This window comes from Larus michahellis, chromosome 4 (genome assembly GCF_964199755.1).
Source record: "Larus michahellis chromosome 4, bLarMic1.1, whole genome shotgun sequence".
NCBI lineage: Eukaryota > Metazoa > Chordata > Aves > Charadriiformes > Laridae > Larus > Larus michahellis.
Genome location: NC_133899.1, coordinates 82145121 through 82169183, shown reverse-complemented (window position 1 = coordinate 82169183; position 24063 = coordinate 82145121). Strand labels below are relative to the sequence as shown.

At 38.8% G+C, this 24063-nt stretch overlaps 1 protein-coding gene across 6 annotated transcripts in view; it reads right to left on the bottom strand.

The window, feature by feature from the left end:
- Nucleotides 1-3485: 3485 nt before the first annotated feature.
- The window catches only part of AMPD3 (adenosine monophosphate deaminase 3), a 34659-nt gene continuing 14081 nt past the window's right edge, over nucleotides 3486-24063 (bottom strand). For 3 of the 6 annotated variants that reach the window (XM_074585993.1, XM_074585992.1, XM_074585994.1), the window contains exons 7-15: nucleotides 15702-15896; nucleotides 15323-15454; nucleotides 14302-14465; nucleotides 12991-13117; nucleotides 11988-12151; nucleotides 9843-9963; nucleotides 8190-8363; nucleotides 6971-7081; nucleotides 3486-6025 (exon numbers count right to left, since the gene is read on the bottom strand). In XM_074585993.1, the coding sequence (XP_074442094.1) occupies nucleotides 5849-6025; nucleotides 6971-7081; nucleotides 8190-8363; nucleotides 9843-9963; nucleotides 11988-12151; nucleotides 12991-13117; nucleotides 14302-14465; nucleotides 15323-15454; nucleotides 15702-15896 (1365 nt within the window). In that variant the 3' untranslated portion in view covers nucleotides 3486-5848. The remainder of the gene's footprint in view (nucleotides 6026-6970; nucleotides 7082-8189; nucleotides 8364-9842; nucleotides 9964-11987; nucleotides 12152-12990; nucleotides 13118-14301; nucleotides 14466-15322; nucleotides 15455-15701; nucleotides 15897-24063) is intronic. The other 3 variants (XM_074585996.1, XM_074585995.1, XR_012586858.1) reach the window with 2 other exon arrangements.

Here is a 24063-nt window from a genome sequence, read left to right as displayed (position 1 = left end):
CTTGGTTTATCTGTTTGGATCTTTTGAAGCCAAGTGAGAAACGGGAAAGGAATTAATTAACAGATCAGGAAATTAAAATTGGAAAACTTGCCAGTTGACTGACACGCCAGGAGGTAGGCATACATGAGGAATTAGCAGATGTTTATATTTACTAAGTTTCAAGTTTAGACATTGTATTAATGTACTGTGCATGTTTCTTTTTTTGGTGGGAAATGGCATATTTAACTTACATATCTTTCCTTTGAAGAGAATTCTGTGTAGAATTATAAAGGTTGTCTAATCCATACTCATTCCAGTTCTGGAAACACAAGGCAACCAGTGAGATCTCTGTGCTATAGGTTTGAACTGAACTGTTAAATGCCCGCCCTGTGTAGCTAGATGTGCCAAAGGCATCATTTTTAGAAGGAACAGCTTAGCTGTGGGCCTTTGTGTCCTGCTGGATCCTGGAAGAGTAGCCTCCTCAGGGAGCCTAAAGATGCTTGATATTAGTGGGAGCTGTATGTTAACCTGTCTGGCCTTAATTCTCGACACCGTATATAGGTAATTCTTTAATTTTGTATCCACTAAATACATATGCTCTGCAATGGAAGTAATTCTATTGTGACTAATAGCAGAGTAATTAATTATTTTCTTTGGTTTTCTGATGTTAAATCATTCTTGAAGATAACTTATCATAAGGTTTTATCCTCACCCATTTTAAGTGGGTAAATGGAATTCTGCTTTCTTATAAGTGTGTCTTAAAAATTAGTAATTTCAAAACTGAATTTTTTTAATTGTCACTTCAGATTTTTGGTTCTAAGGCCTAGAATTTATGGTAGGGCAGCATGCTCTAAGGACTGAACATTCTTTTCCTGTTGCTACATGTAGCTGAAATTAACCGGAATGGGACAGTGTTCTTTTCCGCTAACTGCTGTGTAGGATCGGGTTTTGCTGTGAACCAGCCATGTTCCAATGAATGCTACATTTGTGAGGGATCTGACAACACATTCTGCTTTTGTATCTGACTTGTCAAGATGTTAATTAGCAGATGATTGCTTACCTATTGCTTACCTCACTAACCTAACTATCAAGGTTAAAATATTAAACACTGGGCATGGGTTTTATAGGCCTAAAATTAAAAAAAAAAAAAAAAAATCAGTTTTGTTAACTTGGATGGAACTTTGCGCACTGTAAGTCTGGTGGAATGAAGAATGCTATCCAGCAGGTAATTAAATGAACACTCTTCTCTGAGTTCTCAAAGTGCTATTTAAAAATACAAGGGTTTTTTTATGAATTAAGCTTAAGTTAGAAACCTGCCCTTCTGAAATTTGACTGTATGTAGCACAAGGTAGGGTTTTGATACAACAGTCTATGCTGCTATGCTAATGTGGTTCCAGCCCACTTTAATAGACCTTCCAAAAAATATTTTTTGAGATGGTACCCATTAGTCACAGTTAATGAATTAGCGGTGCTGGTGTCTCACTGTCACATACATTATTCTCTGTGCTGCTTAACATTGGTCTGTAGTGCTTTGAGAGGTATGGGTGAGAAATACATGTTCTTCAGGTACAGATTAATCCGTACTCTTGTGCTCCATGAGTGCTGCTCCTGTACAGAAATAAAGGGTTTGTGTACAGAAAGAGACATTTTAATCTTCATCTAAAAGTCTTCATTACATTTCCTACTGAAGAAAGTAATTTGTGTTAAACTTCTTTTTTCCTCAAAACTCATGCTGACTGTAGCAGAATGTCTATGTTGATCGTAACTATTTCAATTTGTCACTTGTTGCCTTCTTAGTTGTGTTCTTGTCAGATAAAGCTGTTCTGTGTCCTGCTTAAATTGTTTCAACTGTAAGTGTCAGAACTGCTTTCCTGCTCCCAAATTCAGGTGTTTTGACTCTCAGTTTAATATCAAGCTGCGGCTCCAGGATGAGGAAGAGGGGCTGCATGCCCTACCCTGATGCCCAGTGTGGATGAGCAGGGAGCCAGGGCACCAGGAGAGAGCGGGGGCAGCCCTGCAGTACAATTTCACTTGAGGATGTAATGCCAGGTCCTCTGTTGGCACAAATCGGAACAGTTGGTTTTCATTAACACTGAATTCCTTGAAGTCGGCTAAGCTTTTAGCGCCTTCTCTTGCTTATTATCTTCTCTATCTCCACTGGGGTTTTTTTCAGTTTTCAGGCTGTGGTAGTCCTTAATTTTGGTTTAGGCATCTGTACTGCTAACAGTTTAATTGCATAGGTTTTCAGTTCTACTTAAATGTGGAGATTCTGAGCAGTTAACAATTTTAATAAGAGGTATACACACAAAAAAAACCCTAACCCTATTCTTTTATAATTTATTTATTAGTGTAATGTTTAGTGCTTCCACCAGAGGCAAAAGATAAACATTATTTAATCCAGGCACAGAAAGAAAAAGCAGTTTTTACAGACATCTCTCCCTCCAACCCACCTTTTTCAGACTTAGATTTTAACTAGGCAAATAGAACAGAAAGGTTTAGCCACAAGTAAAGAACAATGATATAAGAAGATAAGGTGTCTCTGGGGCGAGAAAAAAATTGTATTGCCTTAAGTTTGCTAAAATGCAAGAGCATCACTAGAAATTGTTCAGAGAGGTACGTTGTAGACATAAAATAACCATAATTAACCATTTTAGGTGAAATAAAATGCTCTAACAGATTTAAGAAAGTCCTGAGTAATGCTTGGACCTTAACACCAATGAAATGATGAGAAAATAGGATATTCTCCCATTCTGAAGCAACAGCTGCCCCAATCACCACCTACAGTGATGTTCTAGTCCCTTTCCGCTTGAGTAAAACACAAGCTGAGGTTTGATCTCAACACAGGGAGGGTGGGGGGGAGGGAATCGGCAACTGCCTTGTCTTGCATTTGAGTGACTGTGCACAACAGTAACGCGGGTGTCAGCAGCACGTCAACACTGGCTCTGCCCTTCATTACATACATAGCCCGAGACCGCAAGGTTCTTTTGAACAGCCATCATACATTAGAACCAAAGTGCAACTTTAAAAAAGAAAAGAAACTGAAGTTGAACTGAACTTGAGAATAACTTTTGCCTAATTAAAAGATGACCAAAAGAGATGTCATGGTGGAAGCCTGAGAGGATGTTGGTTTGTCTCCCTAAATTATAGTGCTATTAGCCCAATTTATCCTGAAAAGCAGCACAGAAGGAAGCACAGAGAGCAGAACTTGTGGTCATGGCCACTTGTATGTTGTTATTATTGTTGTCAAAATCCTGATTACTGTCCATTAACTGACTACTCAAATCCAGGTTTTGTTTTTTTTTTTTAATACAGCCTACAGACTTATTAGAACCTGATGTGTTTGAGGTAAAGAAAGCTTAAAAGGTATGAAACATACATGAATTTGGTATAACATAAAGAAAACAAAATAAATCTAAGTGACAGCAAAAGCAGCACTAATAGCACTGTTCAGGTGAAACAACCCAAGTAAAGCAACGTTTATCAGAAAACAACACTTACAATTTAAATTCTTCAAACCAAGCATGTTCTTTATTTAGCCTGGATGCAGATGCTTTTCTCAGGTAAACAATGTTATGCTGATAACCATTTATTAGTAAGCTGTACTAATGAAAACAAGACGTCTGCATTTTATGCAGCTAAAATGCTTGAACCAGTTTTCAGACTTCATCCTAAGAAAATTACAGTCGCCAGTTCTGACAATGCATTACATGAGCTGCTAAAGTTTCTAACAGTGAGGCCAACAGGCATTGTTGACTAAGAACTTTGGACAATTTTATTATACAGTTGATCAGCGTAGCACAGTTTCACACACTTTTTAGCTGCACAAGGAATACAAAATCTGGCACTAGTTGAACACTGCAGACATTAGGCTAGGTCACTGAAGAGCTCAAGTCAGGTCTCCCACCCGGCCTGCAGCCATATTCTGGATGAAGAACATGTGCAACGACTGCAGCTCCCTGTGTGTGACACTGGCTGCCTGTAATGGAACCTGGATGGGCAGAATTCCTGTGCCTCGGTCTCCCTCGCAGTGGCCTTATTTCCAGGCTGCTTTAGGTTTAATCTCACTTATGGGGCTCTTACAGGGCTGCAGAGCTGTCGGAGGTGACAGGGAATTCCTCCTTCCATTACTTTGGTGCCATTTCCCTGCAATCACCATTCAGGACAACAGGTACATTAAAAAAGTGTCCTTGTAGGTATTGCTTTGAACTGCCACAGCCTGAGGCAAGAGCATGTGTCTTCAATGCATTTATACATTTATGCTATTAATGATTTGTTTGGTACTGGTGATGTCACCACTGCTACCTCTGGCTGCATTTACAAGGGAAAGTGAGACCTGATCAGCTGTTGAAGGGAAGGATGCAGGTGTCCAAGCCCCAGAAGAAGGGTCTGGCCTAAGAAGTACAAGTGGCACGAGACATCTGATGTAGTAGACCATGCAGGGTTCTAGTGCTAGTGAGGCTTGATCGGCCAGTATTCATTATTTGCTTTTTATGCATTAATTCTGAATTAACTGTTCTGAGGTACCTCTCTATGTATTATATTAGATACGCAGGTCTTTAACCACAGGCTCCAGCCCCACCTTAGGGACTACGGGCCTTCAAATTAACATGTGTCATGTTGGACTTACAGGCATCAAACATCCTCTGCTGCCCCTTGCCTCAGGTCTCTTTTGGTGTGAAACATGCAGCATGTACAATACATAGATGCTATCATATTATTACCTTTAATCCTTTCTGAATGTGTCTTAAGAAGGATGATCAAGCAGAAAAAAAGATGGAAAGTGATACATATTCCAGTAGCTGCATTTTACTATCTGCTCCGTCATAAATAAAAAGTTTAACATAACATGATTTGAAATGACATATCTCAAGTGGGCTTGCTTCTGTATAAATAGTTTGATTTCTCATTCAACTCTAATTGACTAAAATACAAACTAACACAAATGTGTAAAAATATGTCAGAAGTAGGACCAGAACCCAGGTCTGGAGTTTCTACCACTGATTCATAAGAACACTTCCTTTGTTCAAGTAAAAAATTTCTCTTTACATGCAACCAAAATTATCTGCATAAATTTCCAAGTAATTTGAACCAGCATATCCACATATTCCCATTACAAAGCAATAAAAAAAGTGTTCTCAACTTTCAAGGCAAAGTTTTCATGATATAATTAGACTCATTATTACAATGTACAATAGTGATGATTTTGACACCATGTTTTCTACTTACGAGATTAAAAAGCATTAATCTGCTGTTTTTCACAGACATCCTACGTGACAACAGGAAGTAATTAATTAGTCATTAAGCAAGACTATAGGATTTTGGTTTTTCTTATTTTCCAGTATAACTGCTGAAACATTAAGATAAAAACTGTGTCAGAACACCTTCCAGAATGAAAGGGTAGCTGCAAAATTATGCACCCCATACAAACTGCTGATGAATAAAGGGTTAAACTTACGAGTGCTAAATGCCATGGTTGCTACTGAACTATCAGGACAAAACCAGGTGTATGTAGACTGTCAGCATCTGCAGAATCCTAGCGTGCGAATCACAGATGCGCTATCAATATTCTCTGTTGTTTTCCAAACTACAATATAGTGCACAGTGAAGGCAGCATGGAACAAAATATTACATGATTCTGAGTTTGCATTTAATATTTACAGCAATCTTCCAAAGCCTAATGGTTGTAGAAACTGAAATTCTTGCAATGAGAATAATGCCATAAAAGATAACAGCAAACGCTGTTTACCTTCCATAGATACTCTATTTTTCTCTGTACTGTTCAGTTATGTCTTGGTAGCATCAAAGACAGATGATTCAATGTTAATCAGCATCTTATCCTGCTAAACGTTCTGGATTCTTTGAGTGTGTACTACTTTGACAGAGTAGAAATCTCTTCTGTTCTCATAGCATCAGACAGGAAACTAAGTTCATTGCACAGTGTCTCGTACCTGAAGGCCATCCGGATCTGTGCAACATTTGTCTTTCGAATGTCATTTCCCTCAGGCCCTTCTTTACAGTAATTCACCCCTAAGAATTTCTGTTTTTCCTGTGAACAGGATTAAACGTAGAAAGGAAGAAGTCAGCTCAACTGCTTTGATTTATTGTATAACTGAGTATTTGTTAGTTGAATGACTCCAGTGCAAGCAAAAAGAGCAGCTTCAACCAGCTGGCCGCTGAACTTTACCTCAGAGTCTTAACCAGTTTCGGCGATTTTAAGGCCAAAGTTTATATATATAATTACTCGGCAGCGCATTCAGTCTGGCTTGCTAAAACCCTTTGTGCTAGTGCTCGGTCTTCACTACTACATCCTTCACGTGAGAGGTCAAAAAGAGGCTTATGTTTCTTTTGCTAGTTAAATGTTGCAAAAGAGGAAAACTAGTAGTTCTCTCTAGAGAATATTGGAAGAAGCAACAGAATATACTTGTAAAGCCCCTTCACGTACCAGCTCCTTGAGAGGAATGTTTTGTTTGAAAGTGACATAGAAGAGAGGATGCTCTAAAGTAAGTCCTAGAGAAAGCCATGGATGTACAGAATTTAAAAGCCAAAAAGTAATTTAATCAGATCTGACTGCCTGTGTAAACCAGAATCTTTTCTGTAGTACTCCCTTCTAAGCAAAAACACGTCTCGCTTATGACAGGCAGTTTGTTTTTACTCAATGCAAGACATGATGTATAAAATTCCTAGCAAAGGGATACCACCCAAATAATTAAAGGTTTGGGACTGAAGGCAGAACTGAGTATAAACAGGCACCTGGTCTCTCTGCCTGTTTTGGGAATTCCAAAGCAAAGCTAATGAGGAAAAAGGTAGCATTAATATTTTTTTTTAATATACAACTGCATAGCAGATGGTTTGTGAATATTTCTGGAAAAGAGGACAGGAATGTGCACAAATATATTACATAAGCACTTACTATTCAATTTTTAGGCTATTGACTTCCCAATTCCTACACTCCCTAACATTCACAAAAGAGATTTTTTTCAGCCATAATTACCTTATCTGACAATCCACTCTGTAATACGCTGTTTCTTGCTATTTCACACAAGTCACAGGTACTTAGTTTCCACACCTGGGCTGCAATAGCGTATTCTTCCATGAGAGCTTCCTGTATCACCAAAACATGTTTAATATTAAATTATATGTAAATAAGATGTAAATGGCATATGTACTCATTACTAATTAAGGCATTTATACATGCTCTTTAGATAGCTGTGAAAAATTAGAGATTTAAGACTTTAACATCACAATTACTAACGAACAGAATTGTTTATTTCAAATTTCCCAAGGGCAACTGTTAAATAAGTGATAGGCACTGGGTTATCTGAGTCTGAGAAATTGCAGCCTGCAGTCCAGATCCTTAGAGGCATTTATTAGGCAATTTCAAATGAGATCCCAGGGTATATAAACACCTTGGAGGATCTTGTCGTAAATCTTTAATGAATACTACACAGATAGCAGGGCAGTTTCTCACTTCTGACCTTCCACACATGGAAGTTGGGTCTGACTCTAGTGGGCTGTCACAGCTGAGATCTCCCACGCTATGTGCAACTCGGCTGGTGCTGCATTACATCCGTGCAGAAAGCCCCCACAAAAGCTCTCTGTCTTTTCTAGCGGAGACGTGTCATGGGCCAGAACAAGCCTGGGTGAAGCACACCAGAGCTCAGTTTGTCTTCAGAACATAGACAATTGAGCAATGTACAGGCCGCTCTAAGGCACAGCATGACTCAAGTCAGTGCCAACCGCAAAACTGGAGCAGGAAAACCAGTGACCAGGCACTTCAGTCCTGCCAGGCCTCCCAAGGGCAAGAATCAGTTTCATTTCACTGAGCAAACAGCTCATACGTCATCTTCAGAGATTCCACATTGTGTTTTTGTAATGTACTTCCCCAGATTTATTAGTAAGGAAACTGGACTTTCCTGGCACTCTAGAGGATTGTTTATGAAGGCTCAAACCTCCCTTCAGCCTCATCCTTCATTCTATACTTCAACAGCCAACACTGGAGAAGCAAGAGTACAAAAGAAACATAATTAGGAAATCAGACATTTCCCTCTGAAACCTAACAGTGAGTAGTAGAGTGAGAATGAGGAAGAATAATGAATGAAGTGACTGAAAGACATGATATCCTAAGCAATGATATAAAATAGCTTTCAGGTCATTCTGGGCCTATGTGCTACTGTTGCCAAATTCAGACAAGTGCTTTTTGCAGTTCTTACCTTTGTATAATGAAACTGCATAGGATCATCCGTGGAGAGAGAGACATGAAGTCCCTTATGTAGAAATTCCCGTAGTGGATTTTTTGAGTACTCCAGGAATAGGCTGTTGTTACTGAGTGGAGACATAGCAATGGGTATTTGTGCAAGATAATAAAGATACTGGAGGACGGGACTCTGCAAAACAAAACACAATCAGCATTTAATAGTACTATGGGATAATGAAAAAAAGAAGGATTTCCCTTAGATAAAACAGAAACAGCAAAGTTGAGGTTGACGCTAAATGCTGACTTCTTTAGAAAATACTTAATAGTCTGAATTTTAAGCATTACTAATCTTTATAAAAATAATTTACATCTTTCAACATATATGCTATCTTTTTAAAAATACAGTAACTAATATTACTGTAGATTAGTAAGTATATATGACTACTAAGGGCACTGCATTTGATACTGACTGCATACCTTCCCTCAAAACCTGAAAGTCACAGGTAAGAGATGTGTAAGAACTGCTAAGCAATTTGTTATTTTCAAAACTGCAATCCAATAGGTAAATTTTAGGAGCAGAATTAGTTCTAATTTATTAGAAGTCATCTATTGCTGTTACACATAATATAAATAATCTGTAGTCACCTCATCTTTATTAGTATTTTTGGCTTAACCAGCCTGTGAACCGAGCAAGTGCCATTGTTCTTTATTATTATTATTATTACTACTACTACTACTTGCTATGCCAGGTTATGGCACCAGGCTAAGCAGGAGACAGTGAAGAGGAGAATACTTCAGTCACATACAGCCCTAGTAGTGCTCTGTCTGGGTCTAATTTTAGGAATTACTGGTGCTGAATGTAACATCAGACGTGATTTTAGGGAAAATTTTTCTTTGTTCTTGGATATGTTGAGAAATACAGAGAGAATGTTCCAATATTAACCAGAAAATCCAACTTACAAGAGAACTCTTTCCAAAATACTTCAATACACTCAGTTCAAGTCTGCCACCCACTGACCAATTATTTTAATTACAAAACAATGGCCTGTGGATGAGTTGCATGATGTTTTTTTTATTAACTGATATGCCAGGAATGATAACATTTGTCCTGTCACAACAATCAAGGTGTGTATAAAAATATTGCTGTGTTATACAGCTATGTTAACTTTCTTGATCAAGTGATCCCAGTTACTCTAGACAGACATAATCAAAACCTTAATGAACTTGTGAATGAACCTTGAAATACAGGGATCTGATCAGGGAAGATTACCTTTGTCCCTGTACAGAAGAATTTAGAGCTTTCCTTAAATTCTTCTGGGACCTAAACCAGAGAGTAGTAACAATTCTAAGCAGGTTTTTCCATGTAATTTTAGCTCTGCTTAGAGTAAACGAAAACAGGTGCCATGAAGTCCTTGACATATCTGAACAGCTGATCTTCCCTATAAAGACATAGCTTTAAAATGTTCAGTTTTATTTTTGTAGGCTAAATAAGAAACAGGAAGTTCAGCTGAGCTTATTTATTTCTGATCAAAGCGAAGAATTACTTGTAACTTGCTAAGAAAATTAATTTGGGACTGCCCAGATAAAGTCAATTTGGTGACTGCTGTTTGAACCAGTGACTGATGTCCAAGCAGACAGTGATCAGTTTAGGTGAGCAACAAAGCAATACCTTCTTCAAGAGCAATCCATGAGAAATGTTGTCTGCTGTCAGAAAGGCAGATACAAGGTGTGTGATAGACCCAGCTTCTCCACAGTGAGGTCGAAACAGAAAAGTACACATGCCTCTTTCCCTAAGGAGATTAAAAGCAAGTTCCACTAACAAGAAGTGCACTGTTCTTCATCTGTTTTGTACAAAATTATTGTTAATATGGGAATTTAAAAAAAAAAAAAGTTACACATTCTCATACAGTTTGACATGACATGTATCCAGCCTACCTGTGGTCTGCTATCAAAAGGGGCAGGCCCCTTTATCCAAGCCCCTTCCGCCACCTGACATATTTGTGTCTTCCTCCTTCTTTCCTTCCTCATTACATCTCATTTAGCAATTTTTTAGCTACTGGGTGAGCAGTTATTTAACTGATTTCAGGTGAGGAAACTGGCAGTCAGAAAGCTAAGTGAACTAATGCAACGTGTGGCTGCATCATTCCTAGATTCAAAATGAGGGAAGAAGTGGAAGCCCATTGCCAAGGGTGAGCTAACACTGTCTAGTGTGACGACAACCTGCCATCTCACCAGGTTAAGTGTAGCATAAAACCACACCCTCAGTAGCACAGAGATTACCTAGAAGTGTTAGTTATTACAATAGATTTCACACTATAATTTCTAGAACTATTTTTATCATCTATATTAAAAATGAAGCTGGGTTTTAGGTTAAAGCGGACCCTGTTATTCAGTGCAGACAAATGTCCCGTAAGTATTTGGAGATGTTCAAAACAAAGAATTTCAACAAGGACTACTAGAGTGTAAGGCAGTTCTAGGATGGATGTTTAGTAACACTGAATGTGAGGATGTAATCCATCCTTGCTGACTTCACTAATACTACCAAAAGTATAAAAGAGTCTTGTGATGCCTCAAATAGTATGTTTAACAGAGTGAACAGTTATACTGACTCGTTGATGAACTGTGTCATTATGTCACCTCGCTGTAAGAATATTTAGTGATTATCTAGGGATATTTTCAAAGAGTAGTTGAAATGATCTTGAAGTAGAAAAGAAACTCGTAAATTCTGTCAGAATCTCTGTCTTTGGAAAAGAAAAAAAAACGTAGACTACAGAGAATGTAAAGGAAGTCAGGAGAAAGATATCTGCTGAACTGTGTCCTTTCCATTATAGAACTAAAACTAACAACTAGGCCTGTTTTTTGAAGGTACAATGTACTTTAAAGTGGATGTTTTTATTATGAGTTTTGATTATATAGTGTGGTAGAGAAGGAAGTGCTTGAGGTAGCAGCAGGAGAGAAGAAGTAAAATTTTAAATGTTAATTTGGATAAGACCTGTGAAAATGATAAATCTGTGTACCTCCTATAAGAAAATCCCAAAACGTTTTATAAATAATAATGAACCACATTTTTGCAAGGTAAGCAATGACACTGTAATACCAACGGATAACCTTACTGGGCCTCAATTTGAGTCAGTTGTGCAGATCACACAGTGAGTCAGGAACAGAACCTCAAGTTGAATTTCAGGTGTTACTGAGCCTGATGCCAAAATCTGCTTTTACAGTCATGATCTCACAGTCAGTATCATAACTCCCTGCATTACTTGCATAGGCATCAGTCTCAAAAGTAGTAAAACTGAATGAGTCAGCAGGCATGCTAAAGTAAGTTAGCTAGACATGCAGCTTATAATTACGTCCTCCTCTGTCCATCTTTGATAACAGCAGCAGCCCTTAAACCAGTATTTTTCACAACGTAAGTTTGTATCTCTTAAATTACCAGGAGATAACAAGCTACCAAGAGGTACATTGTATTTGGAAATCCACTGTGAATCTAAGCAAAGGTCAAATCAATTTTGTGGGGTTTCTTCTTTTGCTTTGTTTGATATATTCAGGTTTAAGGAATTCACAAAACAAGAAGATACATAAATGTCAAATGAAGATATTAGCACATGCCTTTACAATTTCTGAATATTTCCTTTGAATTCATTTTGCAGTTAATGTTTTCAAAATAACTCATGTACTCCTCTTGTACTTTTTAAAATAATTCAAGATAAACTTTGCTTCAAAAGATATGTGATCAAGACGCTGACTTAGATTGAGACCAACATCATTGATTTTTCTTTCTGGAAGCTTGTAAAAGAGAAAAATGACTACTTACTTCCTCAGGTTGTTTAGCAACATGATGTTCACGTACATATAATACAAATAATAGCTATACGGGGGATTCTTCTCACTGGTCCAGAGGTCAGGGTTAAGGCTCTTGTCAGAGAACATATGGCCACTATGTTTGGATTCATCATCAACACTGTCAAAGCCAGTCACCTGGTGGGAGAAGAGATTCACAGAAATCAGTGTTTTCAAGAAGCAAACTTTGGCGTTGTTGACTCTTGCTTCAGGACTTGCTTGTACAAAGCGTCTAGTCTTTCATTTCCCTCCTTACTCTAGCAGTCCTGCTGCTCTGCCCTCCTGCCATACCATGCAGACAGCAGGAATAACGTGTTTTCTCAGAGGAAGTTTCACCCATTTTTTTCTGCTGAGACAAATAGGAGGCCCAGGTGCACAAAAGCCTTCAGACTCCTGTGGGGGGCACAGGCCCGTAAGACTCCCTCAGATCCAGATTACAATCCTTGAAACTCATCTGATTTGTTATTTGAAAAGCAGCTGGAGGCCAGAAGCTCCCAGCAATCCTCAGAGTTATGGTTTGGGGGCATACTCAGAAATATCTCTTTTAATCACATCCCAGCAGCTACATCCCCACCTCTCTCCTGAGTCCCATCAGGATCTACACAACGCTTCCTTCCAGTTGCCTCCTTCTTGGAGGCCAGTCCCAGAGGCAAACTCAAAACACACATCCTGCGTTATGACGTTCCCTCTGCATAAGAGCATGTGAACGTTTTTCGGTCATTCTTTATAGAGAGGATTACTGAGAGGAAAAATAAATAGCTGTTGAGCTGTTTCAAAGGAAATAAATGGCAACTACCTGACAACAGGACCTTACCCAGGCTTTTATTAAATTGTATGTCAGGGCTTTAAAACAATAATGCAAGTAATATATGAAGAGGGAAGCTTTTTTTAATGTCCACAAATAGCTGTGGAGAAACAAAATTTATGAGTAGGAGAGGATCGATTTCATGTGACACAGAAAATCCAAACATACTTACGTATTTGAGGAAAAGGTGCAATTCTCTGTGGTCTTTGGGATTGACTGTTGCTTCAAACAAAGGTAGAAAAATGTTCTCCAACATCTTCCCAAAACTAGGCAGAATATTTTTTGACCTAAATATGTCACTGAATGGAAAAAAAAAAATATACACAGTTGTAACCATTCTTTAACCAGTTTATATTTTTCCTCACTTTACTATTTTCTGTTATTTGCACGTACTCTACAGCTTCAGTTCTACCAGGATCCAGAAATTCAAAGTTTATGTCAGGGCAGGGATCATCTCTGTGCTCTGCTTCCTGCACTGCCTGGCACCCTGCTTCATCCAGGCTCTGCTGAAGCTCCCAAGTGCTCCAAAAATAGAGACAGTATGCAGGGGTAGATGCTGTCTCAAGAACAGTGACCCCTTCCTTTACAGCAATCCAAGTGCTAATAGGGGAAATAAGGAATTACCTCTCATGAAAGATTTGTTTTCCGAAGTTGTAACTACTCCAAATGAAAGTAGAATGTTCTGCTTTAGTGAGACTCTCAGAAAAGAGGAACAGCACTTCAGTGTGTCATTAAGTGCATGACTTAATTAAAGTGTTGATTCCGCTATGTACCTAAGAAGTTAAAGGAGAGAAACTTTCTCCCTAATGAGAAACACACTCTGGGGGATATATGTGATCATGACAGCTCATTCTTTACTCATACTCCAACTATGCGATTTCAAAATATGAAGCTCCACTATTAAGGTTGACAAAATCGTCATGGAAGACTGTATTAAAATATATGGCATTAGAAACAAAGAACCGTTTAATAAACACCCAAAGGATGCATAAGCACCTAAGAAAAACTGACACTGATTTAAGCTTGCAAATGGGCAATCTGGGTTTCGTTTCCAAGCTCACTGTCATTTAGTCACTGATCTTGAGGAAGTTTGATGATAACAGTTTTACAGAGCATTTTCTACTCCTCTATGGAATTCAAGAGTGGATTTATTTTCATTACTAAATCATATTTTAACTTGCCTTTGAATGCAGTTTAATTTCACCCAGTTGTAATTTTTGGTTTTAGTATCTTCAGACTTACAAATAATACACAGTAGTTTTGAATAACTTTATAAAGAGTAGAGTCAAACCCCATCTCCTGTCTTCCACCCCCAGACTGTCAGGAAAACTGCAGGAATGGTCAAGAATAAATTTCCCAGGCTGTTGCTTATAAATAGAACTACAGGACAGCTCATAAACCATCTAAAAAATATCAGAAATTAAAACAAATCATTGGTATGATTTCAAACTATTAAAATTACCAAGAGCTCCTGATTACTTACTAGATTCTGGGAACCTGAATTATCCAGCGCATATTAGGGGAGTAAACTTTATGCTTAATGAACCATTTTGCCAAGTTCAGCCATTCATCTGGAGACCGTCCATAAATGGATAAGCGGGGTTCTGTATACTGGTACTTACTTTCTTCTAGTTCACGGGCTACTTCCTATTGAGTAATAAATATATTTGCTTTAATAAGGACACTGAAGATCATTTACAGCTAGTAGTATATTTATCATTGTCTTTTCCTCAGACCAGACATAACTGTATTGTCACCCTTTAAAGATAAAGGGAATCTCCTGTCTATTAATCCATTATTTTTAGGCATCTAAATATTCTCCTGGCAAGCCACCTCAGATATCATTTGAGTATAGCTAACTGTAACACCCAGATTTAGAGGACAATATTCTTGTGCAGTTCTTACTAGCACTTTTGTAAGACATGTTTAAAATTGGTAAATCAGAATCATACTATTTAAACTGCAGTAAACGACTACATAAAATATGCAGACCAAAGGAGAATCTGACCCAGAATCTGTGGTAGTAAGCAATTTTAAGGCTATTAAATTTAGACAAGCACTTCTCTACATCTAAGATCTGACATCTAGTTCATGAAAACTACTAATTCTTTTGTTGTAAGAAATTAATTTGAAGCCTGTGCATGCATGTGCAGAGATAGATTTATGCAGAGGCACTTCCCTAGCAGCTACCACGAGCCAGCTACATCCTAACAAAATATTAAGCCAGTGAATTGACACTTGGCTGCTCTCCATTAGTTTGAAACAGCACACAACTCTGCTTTGAACTCATACACAGGTTACGCGTATGAGTTTCTAAGTCATAAAATTATTTAGAAAGCAGCAAGGGCTGACTTAGCAGAGGTCTGTCTCTGACGAATTGCTACAGCAAGTCCAACACTTGGAATCGTTTAACCATAGTGTTAGCTGTAGGTACAATTGTGGCATTACAAATCTTTTACAAACCTTCATTTCTCTACAGCTGGAAAAGCTTGACACTTATTTACCTTGACCATACGAGCGAAATATTCGCCACCAATGTAGTTCTCAGTTTTCAAATACAAGTCCCTCAGCTCACTGGCACCAACTGGATTGTACTTGGAATTGAATTTGTCAAATCGATGAAATGTTTGACGACCCTGGAGAGGAAAAAAAAACAAATAACCATGGGTTTAAGTACACAAAATAATTTATAAAATAAATTGCCTAGCAATAAAAGGCACAGAAAAATAAAAAGCCTATTCTAACTTCCTTCAAACATGCAAAGTAACGTATTAATTCAAATTCTGATTTAATATGTTATCATGCAAAAACTGCACAAATCAGAATTTCACACTTAGAAAACTTAGCTTTTTCTCGTTTATTTTGTCATTTTAATAAACTTACTGCATGGACATCTAAAGAGTCTACAGTGAGGTCATAAGGGTCCATGTGAAGGCTTTCAAAGACTTGCTTTAAAGTCATCTTCTTGCCTTTTTTCTCTGCAACAATCCTGTCAGGCTCCGTTTGATACGTGTGCTTAATAAACCTCAATAAGTGCTTCTGGTTCATGCAAGCAGCAGCGTGGATATGAGTATCAACCTAAAATCAAAAGGTTAATCATGCTCATCATTCATATGGATAAACTTAAATTAGCAAAGTATCTATGTCAGTGACAACAATGACTAAAGCCTTCTAAAATATTCCTTAAGTAAAAAATGGATTAGTGCCTAAGCAAGTCAAAATGTTTTAGAACCCTGAGGTTTTGGGTTGAAGGGATTATTCAATAAGCAGAACTATAAATAAAATAGCCCTCAATTATTAATAGTTTCCTATTTAAATAAGAACACTTTCAACAAGTTAAGATACATTATAAGTGCAAATCGGAGAACCTGGGTTCAGATTACGTTTCCTGACAAGAACCAGATGGTTTCCACAGGTACGCTTTTCTATTGCTCAGAAGTTTGCACTGCTATTTGAGCAGCCTGTATTAGAACATAAACCAAAGAAACAACTGATGAGACCTGGGAGTTGGTTTGTTGATTTAGGTTTTCCCTTCAATATGTGTAATTCCTTAGGTGCCTCCAGCAGGTACGTAAAATTAATCTGTTGCAGTTCCTTGCAGTCAAGGATTTATTATCTTAACTACACCCATAAAGTATAGAAGAAAACCAGGTATATTCCCCAACTACTTCTTGTTTGAAAAGACAGGTAATACTAATTGCAGGTCCTAAGGACCAAGTACGTGAAAAGGAAGAATAGGCCTTAGCTGGGATAACGGCCTTAAGGAATGTAACAGCACAGCAATATCCCATGCGTGGAGCAGCAGAGCTGCTGCTCCAGGGTCCGTTTGCTTTGAATTTCCTTGAGAAATTCTGATTGAACAACAAAGCAGCCTAATGCATGTCCTAGGCAAAACAGTGAAGTTACTCTACCAATAAATTCCTATCAATTTAAAACCAAAACAAACCAAACGACTGTTCTGATTAGATTTCACAGTTGACAATGAGCACAACAGCCCTGGGGACAGCTTGACAGACTCTGAAACTGCCTTCAAGTTCAGACTGACAAATCCTTGCAGAAGCAGTTTCAGCTTACCCCGAAGCGGCAGTGCTGCAGCCTGTCTGCTGAACTTCCCGTTTTCCTCCAGCCCAGGCCCTACCTGCACATAGATGGCCGTGCGCGCAGGCATGTGGTTAGAAGCAATCACCAGCTTTCACTATGTCTAACATTGGCCTTGTGCGTGAACTGGAGACAAGTCTTACAAGACCAACTGGCAGAATGGTTCTGCCAAAGGAGTAGGAATCAAGACAGTTTGTAATGCAAGTCTCAAGATGACGTATAACAGGGACAGGATGGTTCAGATAATAAGTCTAAAAAGCACCACACAGTACTGTCCTACATATTGGTAGGAGATTGTTTAGAATCATTGTGAGTAACGCTTTTCCATGAAGTCTTATGTGAAACTGTAGTGGAAAGGGCTGCCCTAACTCCTCATACAGAGTAAGAAAGGAGCTTCAAAGCAGAAATAAAAAATAATCTTGCTTCTGCATAACATTGGTAATGCAGCTGTCAGAATGCACCTAGTTTTGCTGTCTACATTTAAAAGTTTAAATAAACCAAATACTGACAACAATCCTATTAAATGTCACAAAAAGAAATAGGAGCTGGAAAATCCACACTGCCACATCACTGTAAAAATGAAACTTGTTTGACTTTCAAGGTGCAATTTGAGAGTTAATTTGATCAACTGTACACAGGTATTTGTACCTCCAGAAGAGACCATAAGACAGACAGTGGGCTTTTCAATCTCACAAACAATGACATAACAAGATCCGAAGGTTGGATGCTGACATTAGATACAAGTTCCTAAAGATACTTACTACACTGGAACAGTTTGAACACACTGCACTGTGCTTTTTAAAATGCAAGTAACTAAGCATTCCCAGGGACACTCTCCCAACAAGACCAACGTAGCCTGTATCCAGGAAGTCACATGAGAAGGAATTCTCAGATAAACCAGCTGTAAGGCACCACTGAACCTACATCTCAGCAAGGGCTCTCATCCAGGACTCCTCTGTCCAAGAAACTGCAAACATGGACACATACGACACGAGACCAGCGCGTTCCCCTTTGCATAGTGACTATGTCTGCAGCTTTCAGATTCCAACACCAAAAATAGTTGACATCCTGATCTGCTTTTAAGGATCAGTAGGAAAAAGATCCTGGAGCACCTGAGTAAGTAACAGCCATGCTCCTGCAAAGTAAACCTCATCTTATGCTATGACGTACAGCCCACAGAAATGCCAATGTTTTACTTGGTGCATATAGTCATTTAATTTGCAGTTTATACATACAGAAGTAGTTGCAGCCTTCTAAGGGTACATCTGTCTCCATGTGAATGTTAATAGCATGACTAAAGACCAGGATATAAATATTAACATTTAATTGTTAATCGCTGCCTAGTTCAAATATGCTAGACACTTTAAAGCTAAATGAAAAAGCAAGAAACATATTACTGTCTTGAAGTACACAACATGAAGTACATTACTAATCCACAGTAAACAATGCTGTGTCTAAAATAGTAAAAGCAGCTCCGCTTAACATATTATTACACTCCTCAGCGTAGTTGTATAGACGTTTGAACCCAAGTGCATTATATGTATGCTTACTCAGGTTAATAAAGGTCTTCTCTTTTAGAAACAAATATTGTTTACTATAAACTCTTCCTGGACCAGTGAAATACTACAAACTAGTAGGCTTGGTCAGCTTCTATAGGAGACTGAAATAACAGTTAATAGATGCTATAAGCTCTTAACATTCAGGAAAAGCAAGTCATAAGCATAGAATACCAGGTATAGGGAACCTAAATAAGTGTAATTTATTGAATTTCAGAATGCAGTAGTTCCAGTGGTGGCTCAGCTACTGGAATTAATGAGATTAAAAAAAAGCAAAACCCAACACTTCCTCTTTATTTAAATCAACATGAATTGACTACTGTTAGGAGGGCAGGGATGGAAAGCAAGGAGACGTTTTGTTTGCTTGTATGCAAGGATCACATGACACAGGAATAACCACATTTCTTTTAAAGTTCTGCTTCCCTTTGAAAAATAATTGTCCCAAGTGTGCCCCCGCAATTCAGTAAGCTCCTGTGAAATCTTCTCCAGTCCCCACAAGCATATTACACACACAGCTCCGTAGCTGAGCTAACCACATCAGGCTTATTCTCTGAGAACCAAAATTTTCCTTTCCTTTTTTTTTCCCCCCTCCTCCCTCTCCCTAAATATATTTATTTCCCGACAGTTAAAAGACTTTCCTGGAGTCTCTTTCATGCTTTTTCCAGAAAACATGCAGTACTTTGGCTACCTTTTTTAACTACCCAGTATATTTTGACCTTTAGGTAAGCAGCAATTGCAATAACAACAAAAGTCTTCTAGATTATCACACAGCTTTTTCTTCATTGTTTTTTAGAAGCAATGCAACTTTTTGGAACGTTTTAATGACTTGAGCTTTGACCTACCCTAGCACATAATTAATTCCTGTGTATGCTTTTGTGCGTTTTCACTATCTAAATGAAGTATCTAAACACAGAATCCTTAGACATAGCTTATATGGTGTGATTTGGTTAGGGATTTTTTTATTATTATTTGAAATGTTATCATGCTAAGAAATTGCTGCTAATTTCATTGTTATTTATTATGAAAGGCATCTACTAAAAGAATTTGAACAGGTTTTCATATAAGGCTGACAAATGCCCTCTTTGCTTTTTGTGCCCCCACAAAAAAAAAGACAAAACCAGTCCCATTTTAAGCTGTTATTATTTTGTTCTTCATACAATACATAAAGTAAGCTCAGACTTTTCTGGGCCATGAGTAACAAGCCCCTGCCACAAGCAGGGGCTATTGCTTCTATTTGCAAACATTCTGCTTGCATTTGTTACAGGGCCACTCCAGCCCAGTTTCCTCTTAGTGGGAAAAAACCTCATCTGCATGCTCTTAGCCAAATTTCCTGTTGCAGTTCTTCTTCTCCCCTCCCCCTAGGAGGAAACCTTTTACTCAAGGTCACATTAATCTTCAATGAAAAGAAGAAACACAATGACTGACAGAAGCCTGTCTTGGAACACATAATACGCCTTCAGAGAACTCATCTTTTTTAACAAATTAATTGTTAACACAATGTTCAAAGCACAAAAATACAGCTTTACCGCCAGTTGACAGTGGTAAGGCCCAGTGGTAATGGTAACAGAGGTGCACAGAGCCATTCCTGTCCTTTGAAACTGGCGCTAATTAATTAATTCTTTTAATTCCATCATCTCATTCAAGCAACGGTGGAAATCAGTTTTCTTGCAATTAAAGGATGGTAGAATTCCCTTCACTCAGCAATTTGCCATGTAATGAAGCCAGCTTGTCTTCCACTGCACCTTCTCGCTTCAGGCTATCCCTTTCCTTTCCTTACTGACCTGACCACCCATGCCATTCTGCCCCCAGGCTTTGTGGATTAAGTGCTTGTACTTCTCAGTCAAGATGGTTACATCTGTGTACAATTTACAGCTTGAAGGAATTCCCATTGCCCTCCAAAGCACGTCTCACCAGCACCAACTTCCCTAAACCACTCTGTCTCCCTCACATTCTCAGATTTCTTCTCTTCCCTCCCACTGTCTCTCAAATCTCCACAAAATACCATCAGAGATCTATTTTACAGATGCTTATCTATGCACATCAGAAATAGGATCATAGAATGGTTCAAGTTGGAAGGGACCTTAAAGATCATCTAGCTCCAACCCCCCTGCCATTGGCAGGGACACCTCCCACTAGATGAGGTTGCTCAAAGCCCCATCCAGCCTGGCCTTGAACACTTCCAGGGATGGGGCATCCACAACTTCCCTGGGCAACCTGTGCCAGTGTCTCACCCCCCTCACAGTAAAGAATTTCTTCCTAATACCTAATCTAAATCTCCCCTCTTTCAGTTTGAAACCGTTACCCCTCATCCTATCATTACACTTCCTGAACGTTGCACTGCATTAGGCATATCCTCTAGATTCAGAGCAATATGATAAATACAGCAAAAACAAATGCCGAGGGCAGCCCTTTTAATGATACTGAACTTTTCCATTGCATAGATTAGTCTTATCCACAGCTGCAAACTACCTGATTTTCTAAACACGTGGACTTTAACTCGTAAATACTTCTATCCCCATAGCTATGGGCTTTGTGAACTTGACACTGAATCCTCTGCAGCCATTACCTCAATGCTGGATTGAAGGGAAATAATTCCACATCCCACAGCTAAATTCCCTGCTCACCAAACTGCATTAGCTTTTCAGATAGGATGCAACAGCTTTATACAATGAGGTTGATTCTTTCCTTGCAGCTCTGTAATAGGCATGAGAGGCACAATACACAAAATACTCTGCCCTAGGGTAGCACAGTAATGCTCCTGGCAGCTGAAATAGTCCATAGAGCTGTGCAGAGCCCCTCAGGAGCTTGTCTAAATCATACTTATGCCATCCAAGGCAACCCAGAAACCAGGAGAGACAGGAGATGCAAACCCCTGTGACTCCGGCCTCTTGTTTGGCTGTACTCATTGCAAAATGCACAGGATCAAGCCCTATAATGTTTGTATTTACACAAATACAGAAATAAACTGCTATGAAGAGAAACAAATCTATTTTTCTTTTCTTTTAATTACTAAAAGAAAGGATAGAGGAAAAGCTTTCTTTATGGTCTCTACAGAATTTTTGCATTATAATGATTGATGTCTTTCTGCCTGATGATTTTGTGCTCACTTTCAAGGCTGAGGATAGACATAAGAATTTAACTCAGCATCTCTGCAGGATAGGAGGGGAGAAGTAGTATGCACAGTATGTTCAAAGCACAAAAATACAGCTTTACCGCCAGTTGACAGTGGTAAGGCCCAGTGGTAATGGTAACAGAGGTGCACAGAGCCATTCCTGTCCTTTGAAACTGGCGCTAACCCGTAAGTCTTCCCATTCAGTATCACTTCCGTTTCATCACCAAAGTCAGTAAGTAGCTACTCGGCGGGGGGGAGGGGGTGGCAGCAACCTCAGAATGAATCAAATTTCAAGGAAGTTAAGGTATAGATTCACTGTTCACTCAGGATGCTTTTAATCATACATTTAAAAAGCAGACATCTGTTAATTTAATTCAGTATTTTCTGAGATCTATAGAATTTAGAAGTACATAAACTCACTCTAACTTCTTTTCTTGGAAGTAATGAGTGGTATTTCAACCCTATGGTCAACAATCAAAAGCTAGAATTTACTTCCTTTTTGTCTAACCAATATTTAAAAAAAAAAAAATCAGCTGCAACAATCTAGATCAAACGATATCTTAAAGCAGCAGCCAGCTATTGCAACAAAGAATTCAGCAGGGCTGTGTAAGCCACTCCAGAAACTGTGATCTTCCATACGCAGCTACCCTGGCCTGAGCCAAAGCTCTGCTGCCACACGAGGCTAGGCATCTGCGCTACTGAGGCTGTCAGCAGAAGAATATGATGTGTAATAGTCACTGCTATGACATGTTCTCAGGTTTGGTTTGCTGACACACTGAAATAATGGCTAGAGAGAGAAAAAATATGGAAGGAGGCTTAGGCTGGCATTTTTTCATCTTTAGAAAACTGTATCAAAGCTATCTGCAGTGAAGGACACTTGCCAAGGCAGTACATAGATATGTCATAAAGGGAGCAAATACATGTTAGGTAAACAAGTATCTTGGCTTCATTTTAAAAAATAAAAAAAAAATTAAAAAGGCAAGAACCTCCCCCCTAGAAAGAACAATAGAGACAAACCAAAGTTCAGTAACAACAGCCCCAAGACCAAGAAAGCACAGTAAATGCCTCCTGCAATTAGTAACATTTTAATAAAAGTAAAGTAATATTCAGGTGTAGGTCCTTTACTACGAAGGTGTATTTCAGCTAAAAAAATGAACTATAGGTTTTGAATTATGTGAGGCTGTAGGGCACAGTGGTCTATCGGAAGCCCCGCTCAAACAAACCGCACATACTTGCTTTGGAAGGCAAGACCCTAGTAGGCAAAGGCTAAAACTCAGTTCTGAGTTTGTGTGCTGCAAAGCTAAACTCTTATTACTGAATTTCATGCTTAATGCAGGCAACCCAGGAGTTATGTGGAGAATCTGTGTTGACTGCAGTTTGCTATGCATGAGCTGGAGAACGTGGGAGAGCCCTGCTGATAGCAGACTCAAGAGTATTCTCTAAAGCTAGCATTCTCCTACACAGACAGTTGTCCACCTCCTGCAGGGAGCCAAGTGGGGCCAGCCACACTGTCTTACCACCTATGGATTCTTGTCTGTCTAGAGAAATATTTGTCTGGTTATTATAGGGCAATCTTCCCGTTCCAGCTTGATCAGTGCAAAGCGTACCTTTGGCTGCATTCTGGTTAAGTCCAATATATAAGACATACACATACATTTCCCTTATTTAATAGGAGCCTTATCCTAGGATTTATTAGACGAGCTCACTGAAGGAGAACTCCTATTAAACCAGGAAAAAAAAAACACGGGAAGGGCACAGAGAGAAGGGGAAAGAAAACCCAGTAACTTTTGATTGTCATGCCAGCAAATAATGCTGGCCAGCTTTCTACTGTACCTTTCTAAATGCAGTAATACATGTTCACTGATTGACCTTGCCACTACCTTCATAACTCTTATAATTCTGGCATCTTCCATCCGTTACTTTGGCTCTTTTATATAAGCAAACAGATCGTACCAGGATCTCTACACTAGTGTCTGAGGGATGTAACAGACAACTTCACTAACAGCTCTTTTGGGAGGTGAATCTTATTTCTTGCTTTTCTGATTTCTTGCTTTTCAGTACATACTGTTTAGGACTGACTAACAGAGAGACATCCTGAAAATAGAGGCCCTAGAAGTACCTGTTTCAAATGATAAGTTTTGCTGCTGATACTGTTATTAGGGAGGAAACACTTCCAGGAGGTTACAGATCCAAACATTACTTGAGTTAGCAAGACATAGGAAGAACAAGATTATTTGGGGGCTTACAGGAAGTCTATCTACAATGAAGTCTACTTTCCATAGGGAATGCTTGATAAAAATACTGCTTGAAAGCTTGCTTCATAAAAATACTACTTTAAGCAAGATTAATTCCGTGCAGCAAGAATTTTTAAAGCAACAACTAGCAGTAGGAATGATCTGTGCCAGAGAAGAGCAAGCTTATTCCTGTTGCTTTGAATTTGGGTCTTGCCAAAGGGGAAGTTATGCACATTTTGGGCTTT